This window comes from Vicia villosa, unplaced genomic scaffold (genome assembly GCF_029867415.1).
Source record: "Vicia villosa cultivar HV-30 ecotype Madison, WI unplaced genomic scaffold, Vvil1.0 ctg.000352F_1_1_1, whole genome shotgun sequence".
In the NCBI taxonomy this organism is placed as follows: domain Eukaryota; kingdom Viridiplantae; phylum Streptophyta; class Magnoliopsida; order Fabales; family Fabaceae; genus Vicia; species Vicia villosa.
The window spans coordinates 422,938-431,272 of record NW_026705158.1 but is presented as its reverse complement, the minus strand read 5'-3'; the positions used below and the strand labels follow the sequence as shown (position 1 = coordinate 431,272).

The 8,335-nt window shown below is 32.8% G+C and overlaps 1 protein-coding gene across 1 annotated transcript; it reads right to left on the bottom strand.

Annotated features, from left to right (window-relative positions):
* Window positions 1-4,465: 4,465 nt before the first annotated feature.
* LOC131627211 (serine/threonine-protein kinase ATM-like) lies at window positions 4,466-8,109 on the bottom strand. The gene is made up of 3 exons (XM_058898052.1): window positions 7,938-8,109; window positions 7,409-7,520; window positions 4,466-6,705 (listed from the first exon to the last, which is right to left on the bottom strand). Exons 1-3 carry the CDS (start codon window positions 7,938-7,940, stop codon window positions 4,928-4,930), a joined length of 1,893 nt encoding a protein of 630 aa, XP_058754035.1. The 5' UTR covers window positions 7,941-8,109; the 3' UTR covers window positions 4,466-4,927.
* Between the last annotated feature and the right edge of the window lie 226 nt (window positions 8,110-8,335).

Below are 8,335 nucleotides of genomic sequence, written 5' to 3'. Positions count from 1 at the left end.
TTGAGAGAGTATATTTGTACTGTGAGAGTTGTTTAACTATGCTATATATATAACAGAAGTTTAGGGTTTTCGGAAAGCAGGTTAATTCCATTGTTGCATTCATATGAGTAGTTGATTATTTTGTTATACTCATAGTGTGTAAAAGTGTCGACATATATAGTTACGTAGCTATAATAAGACTGTTTTTCAAATGGTTAAGTATAGAAACTTACAAAGTCAAGTAATTAAATGAAAACTTATTGATATTATGTCGAAACTTTTTCTTCCGTGAACAAAATGACGTAATTTCTTTTCTCCTTTTTATTTTCCTCTTAGAAAAGGTACACTGCTAACTCTACACCATATGATACACCTTTTCAAATACAGGATGTGGTTGTTTTTCTGTTTTTAAAAAAAATTAAAAAAATTTATTAAATATATTAAAAAAACCAAAACCGTATCAAAATACGGTGTAAGGTGTCACTTTTGGTGTAGCCATATCATTTCTGATAAATAAATAACTAAATAATAAAAAAGTACAGCTCAAAGTCATAGACAGTCAAGTTTCCAATCAATTTTTTTATTATTTAAATATTCTACAGTTTTTTATTTTAAAATAAATAATGCATATTTTGTATATTTATTCTTACACCATTTTTTTACATCAATACTTACCGCGTATAGATCGTTCACCATATTTATACGGTGAACAATGTTTTTTAATAAAATAATATTATTTTTAAAATATATATTTTATTTTTAAAAAATTTATTTATTTTTAAAATTTATTTTATAATTCAAATATAAGATTCTGTCATTAATCAACTTCGCAATTGTATTAACTACAAAAATGTAACTCATTAACTAATTATTTTACTTATAATTCATTAACCACTTTCACTACTTCATTAACCAACAAAATACATACTATTAACTATATTCTGACACTAAATTATAAATATATTAACCAACATTTACACTCCATTAACCAACTTTATTTTACTTTTTTTATGTTTGAGAACTCATTAATCGAACTATGAGCTGTATTAACCAATTTTATAAATACGATTAACCAAAGTTTGTACCGTATATATTAATTTTTTATGTCAAAATATATATTAACCAAACTTTAAACTGTATTAACCAAGCTTTAATATTTCATTAACTAAAGTTATTTTAGAAAAAAAATATATTAAAAGTCAAAAAATGAAAAATGAATATAATGTTCACGTATTTGTGAACGGTGTCTACGGTGTAGGTGTAATATTTGGTGTATGAATAGCATTTATAAATTTGAAAAATGATATTCCTACACCACATTCATATACTACATCATATTTAACTATTCACAATACGGTGAACAATGAAATATCATAATAATAATAATAAAATATAATTTTTTTTAATATTTTTTTAGGTTAGTTTTAATTTATACGGGGCGGACTTCATGCTACTAGTCAAAAACGAAACATCGACATGGTGACGCTTCCAGTACAACAAAGAGGAAAATGAGGAAGGGCTTAGATGTAGCGCCGACCTAGTGGAGGAAACGAGAGATGTCGTCCATATCTGAGAGTTCATCTCTAAAAAATTGCATTCAAAAGATACAACTCCAAACTAATTTGAAGAGAGATACAAGAAGGAAATTTAGTTCCACAACAAGTCGTAGTGTGCACCCAGCAAGGAAAACTACAACCTAAATGGAAGGGATTGTATGGTATATATCATAAGCTTCCTAATAGGCCTACAAGCTCGAGGAATTAGATGGATGAATCATTATCAAAAAGTGGAACTCAGCCAATCGGAGATATTATTAGTTAAGTGATAGAAGGAGAATCACCTATTTATGAAATTCCTTATAACCGATTATGGTATTTGCATCAAGTTATTATGGTTTTACTACTAAAGTATATTGTTGGACTTCTACAAAAAGATACTTGTTGTCCTACAGGGTAATAATATTGTTGGAATTCTATAGGAAGATTCTTGCCTCCATACGGGGTAATTATATTGTTGAACTTCCACAAGATGATCGTTGGCGCCCTACGAGGAAAATGTATCTCTGGACTTTCGTAGAGGGATCCTTAATAGGTCGCTCAGTCAACACTGATACTTTGAATAACATAAAGGACATCACATCGAGAATTGCATATACAAACCGCCAAAGGAAGGAACGTAACCCTTAAAGAGAGACTCGTAGAAAATGGGGGTACATAATGTCCCGCAGAAGATGAGAATACCAATAATTAGCTCAAATCATGAAGAATTGGATCTGCCACAAGCAATGCTTGAGGAAATCATCCTTTAGGGGACTCAACAAAGTTTCGCCTGAGTGAGTCAAAAAAGTCTCTCCTGTGGGACTCAACTAAGTCTTTTCTAGGGGAATCAAAAAATTCTCGTTTGAGGGACTCAACGATTTCTCGCCTAAGAGAGTTAACTAAGTCTCACCTGAGGGACTTAACAAAGTCTCCCTAAAGAAGTCAACAAAGTCTCACCTGGGGGACTTTACTAGGTCTCTCTTAGAGAGTGGCATCCAACCCTCACCTAAAGGATGGAATAACACCTCGATAGGGGTCCTCCGAAAGAATAAAAAATAAGGGGTTAAAACACTTCGGCCTCTACGAGCCCCTCATGCTTGAGGGACTGTGTAGTGGTATAATTGAGAAATACCTTGGGGCGGAGGGGGAGAGGCATGCACTTTATCCTTCATGATTCATCCCTTTATTAGTTCAATTGTCCTTCGTTCGGTACAATTGTCTCTTGTCTAGATGCATCGCCTGAACTTCATGTTTCTCTATCCATAGAGCACATTCGTGAGTGGAGTGTACACAGGGTCAACAGTCGGCACCCAGAATGTTCTGGGGCTTAACTGCACCTCCTGGATTTATGGGTATCAACCACCCATTCCTGTGAAGGTTTATATATTATAGGAAACTTGACTCATACGATTCAAGGTTCTTAGGGACTATAAATAGATCAGTACCATGATATTGAAGCACAATCAATGACACCAAAAAATACACCTATAGAATGGTCTAACTCTGAATCCCCTAACAATCTTTAAGCCTTTGATAGTCCTTATCCATTAGGGGTTGTCACGTATATTTTAGTTTTAGTACAAATAGTAAAACTAATTTAGGTAAAAATAAGATGACTCGTTTTCGATAATAAAATTGTATAAGTATTAAATCAAGTAGATCAATGACCCAATCTCTAAAATGTTCTATTAAAAAATGATGACACCTAAAAAATGTAAAAAATATAATGAACAATTGATTTTCCGTATTTAATTTTTAAAAAACTATTTCTTTCGTGAATAGTAATAAATGTTTAGCTGGAAAAAATTCTACTATCTACCACTTTCAAAAAGTGTAAGATATTGATATGATATACTGATAGAGATGGCAATGGATATGATTGGACAGGGTATTATAGTAAATATTTTCATGTTTGTGGTTTGAAAATATTCATGCATTCGAGCTCATATATGCTTGGACATCAATATTTATATTCTTACATATATTTTATGTGTGGCTAAATAGCTATACTTGTATCCATTTCGAACATTTTTAGTAAAAATAAATCAATCAATTATATAATATCTTATCATTTTAAATTATTAACATTTAAAAAAATTGTTAATTTATGAAAAAAAAATTGTGATAAAATGTGTAATACTTTAATATATTTTTTTAAAACGATAAATATACATTGTTATATGGATAATCACTTGTGCTAATGTCCACGCCCATTTTACACATTTTTCTCTACTCGATGAATAGTTTTTGCAAAAAATCACCGGGTATGAGTTCAACAATCATTCCTATATACCAACACATGAAACTACGATTAATTTATTTTTTTTTCATATTGTTTCTCTTGTCGATGTTTCAAGGTCATGTCTTGGGGTGGGACAAGCTTGAATTCGGTTTAAGATAAATATTTTAGGTCTGACTTTGCCCTATAGACTTTTATAAGTTTTTTTTCCCGGCTCTGATTTCATAAATCATAACCTGCTTTTTCTGTCTCACAATGAATGACCTATTTGTAAAAAAATAAATGTTCCAAAATGAATTATCAATTTCAATTTACAATGTAAAATTAGTTCCATTTTTTTTCAATTCTACCCTTTTAATCACTACAATTTTCATCACTCCGAGTAGTTGATATTTTGTACTAGCTCCGTTTTAAAATGACTTTTATTTAAGGATTTTGTACCCATTAAAAAATGTAATAATATTGTCGTAAAATATATACTTTTACTAAATTTGTCATATTAATGCGCTGAAAATAGTATTAAAAATAATAATTAAAGGACATAATTGAAAAAATAACAATTATTTTTATATTGAAAAATAAAAATGACAATCATTTTAAAAACAGCTTTTATTTTCTAAAACGAAGTTATTTTGAAACTACGTTAAGAACATCACTCTCTCTTTCATTACATCACTTCATTTAGTATGTAGCAAATGGTCAACTAAATCAGTTCTTGGAAATAGAAGGAGTATCATATTCAAGTTCAAAAATAAATAGATAAATAAAAAGTGCAGCCATACAATATCAAAGATACACTTTTCAACACCATTTCTATTGAATAAATATATATGGATCTCATCAAATTTACATGAGATCCGTATAATAGGATGGGACACATTTGTACTTTAATCAATAAAAAATGTCTTTAAAGGGAGTTACCAAAACACACCATAAATATGGATGAAAGATTTGATAAATATTTGATTTGGGATGGTAGTCAAATGACAATCAGCAATACATATCCCCTTGCGCCATTTTTGTGCAAAATCAAAGAATGGGTAGGAAAGTCCAGCAGAGCAAAACAACCGAAGGACTAGAACAGAAACCCAAACTAGTCTAACATAATCTACATATAATTCTCACTACAATGATGCTTAATTTAAATAGGATAACTTCACATGCTAATATTTCAAACTCTAGTAGTCCTAGAATTCACCTTTCCCAGCAGATTATTTATTTCATTTTCCAATTTGGCTCTCGTCTCGGGTGAAAGATTATTCCCTGAGTTCTCCAGCACTGATGACATCATCTGCAACTTTTGCTTAATAACCTGAATGGGAGGAGGTGTCTCACCAGACATTGACATAGAGATAGATGGCTGAATTGGAGTCCTGAAGTAGTCCAATGGTGGAGCCGCCACAGCAGGAGGATAATGGAGCCTGTAGCCCACAAGAGTTGCACCAAATGGTTTGTTATGCTCTAAACTACGCAATGCTTCAGTAGCATCTGTGTTGTTAACAAAAACAATTTGAGCACTGGTGTTGTCTTTTATCAAATGAGTTTCGGTTGCTTTCAAAGGACCAAACTGGCAAAATGTTTTCAACAAATCCTCGTTTGATGGGATATCAACTCCTGGTCCTTGAGCAAATTGTAGGAAGAGAAAGGTTCCAGGTGATTCTCCAATGATATCCACTCTATCAAGATTTACAGCTTTGGTAATTCTCGAACAAGCAGATAAACTTCTTGGGTTTTGTGACTGCAATTCAGGTGAAAGCAAGTTGACATTCTCGGACTCTTTTCTCGTAGAACATGTTTCAAAGCTAATACTGTTCAAATCAGGTATCTTTCTTGGACGCTCCTCTGGTGCTACCTCCATCCCTGTTTTATTTATTGAGACATTGTCAACAACTGATGTAGTATCATTCAACATGTTGTGGTTGGTAATATTTCCTACAAGCCCTTCTTCAGGGGCGACAGTACTAGCCTTTGATGTGCTCCCTAACAAGTTACTAGGGGTAACATTTCCATCAAGTTGGCTTTGGGAGACACGTAACTTTGGATTCGAAACATTAGAAACTTGTTCTTCTTTAATTTCGCCATTACTTTTCTGATGAGAATTGACAGACATAGGTGGGGGAATAACCTGCAAATCGACAACTAGTGAGTTGCATTCGATACGTTTTGCATCCAAATGCGAAGCAGATTGAGCACCTTGATGCTCTTGTGCAGCTTCCAACTTCGGTCTCTTTTTAGGCTTGATCTTTTTCTCAGAAGACGGAAAATTATGATTTTGGGAAGTGGTCTCTGCATTTTGTAGCTGAGGCTGCGAAGTTATTTCTTCCACCTTCCTCTTTTGTTTGGATTTTTTCTCCGAACCTGTGCAATCGCCAGTAGAGACATTAGTATTCGTACTGGATAGGCCAGAAAGAGATTTCATCTTACGCCTTGCTGCATTTTCTGTTTGAGTGTTCTTTTTCTTCTTCTCACTTTTGGTATCCATAACACCATTGTCCACAGGTTTCGATGTTTTCCCTTCATTCAGATTAAACAGGGAAGTAGCAAGTTCAGTCTCATCGTGATACTTTGATATTCTATATTTGCAAAAAAACCACTCAACCATATCAAACCTCTTATCTTTAATTGGAGACATACTACCAACAGCTAAAGAGTGCAGTCCTGACAGTAAGTCACTGGAAGATGCACCGAAGAACTTTGGACTGCTAGACATTTTACTACAGCTAATGAATTTTCTGTACCAATTATTTTGGAACCTCGTGCCACCCAATTTATTTGATGAAAGAGATCCGTTTGTAGCTTTACTGGTTTTGCTTGAAGCTTTTGCTTTAGGAGCGGGACTTGGAGTCTTTGATTCTTCTGTTTCAGCAGGAAAACTTTTAAGTCTTGGTTCACTATTTGTGTAGGGGTAAGATAAATATTTGCTTCTTTTCCGACATCGAGAATCAGCACCTGTTTCGAAGGAAAAAATTGCCCAATGAGTGACTTGCATCCAACATTATGAAATCACAAAATTGTGTTTGCAAATTGCGCCAAATGAAACGATATCCAACTAATCACAAAGATTCAGCACATTATATGACAATGAGGAATCAATTATAGACCCCAGCATAATAAGAACAAAATTAAATGATACATAACCAAAACAAAGAAGCTTAGGTTAATATACGATGCTCTCTAACACTTGTACACGTGAATCAAATGCCTATAAGGAACTAAATGCATGGATTCAAAGTTTAAAATCTATTTGCATTCTTCGATAATTGTATGCCAAATAAATAGGTTAACATAATAAAAGTGTAGTTTCGCATCAATTCCATATATCAAAAAGTGTCCTTTTACCATAATCAAATCATGAAATCAATAAATGATACCTAAGCTCTAGATATCAAATTTGCGCGACTATCATTAACACAAGAGACTTTGTAATTCAAAGCAATATTAAACTTAACGCACATCCTTCCTATAGCTACAATTTGTAGCTTCACTGGTAATAATACATCAAAACAAAAGAATTCAATAAATCATCAACTTTCCAAACATACAAGGTAGAAAACCATAACTACATTTCTGATAATACCACCGTCTAGGAAAAGATTTACAACATAACAGATTGCACGAACGAGATAACCAGTTCAATATGAATATATCCTACCTCCTCGAGTTTTCTGAGAAGTGCCCATCCCGGGGGTGTCGTCAGTCTTTTTTTCCTGAGAGCCACATTCAACATTTTCACGTTCTGACTCTGACACATCCATAGCCCCCGTCTGATACGAGTAAATAAACCAGATTCAGCAAAATACTTGAGCAAAAATTAAACTTAAAAATTTTCATATGAACATTAACAAAAAAATTGAAGTAAAATAGTAAAACTCCATAGATTAATTACAAGTGCAAGACTTCAACTTCGAGTAAGCAACGAAAATTGAATACAAATCCAGAATTTTCTTCCTAATGCGCAGTTGCATGTACGGTGTAAATAGATTTACAACTTTCATCGATGTGTATACATTAAAACAAACCGCTTGGTGGCACAATTGAAATGAAAAGTAGAGCTCTGATCTACTGCGAAATGAGAGGGGAAATTGCATTGCGATGGAATCCCATCCTCGAATACGCTACAAGAGAGGTTAAAAGACGGAATATAAAAATGAGAAAGAGGGAAAGGTGTAAGAAATTCTCACCATTATCGGCGGTTGAATAATAACTCCGGTGAATATTCCGGCGAGGTTTGAGTTGGGTTAAGTTGAGTTCAGTAATAAGTACACTGATTGCAAAGGGGAAACTCGGTTATAGCTTCGTGTAATTTAGCAGCTACTGTGTTTTTTTTGGTTTTGATTTTAGGGTTTTTTTTTTAAATTTATTTATAGAGAGGGTTTTGATTTATTAAATGTAAACTAAAATATGTTCAGATTAAAGGTATTGCACGATAGTCATTCAATTGAGATTCTTCAATAAATTATGTCATATAATTTTTTTAAATATAATAGTGTGATTTGGCACTTAACATAATCGTAATTGATTGACAGTATAAAATTATTTTACATTATTATTATTGTTATTGTGTACCTTTTTTTCTTTC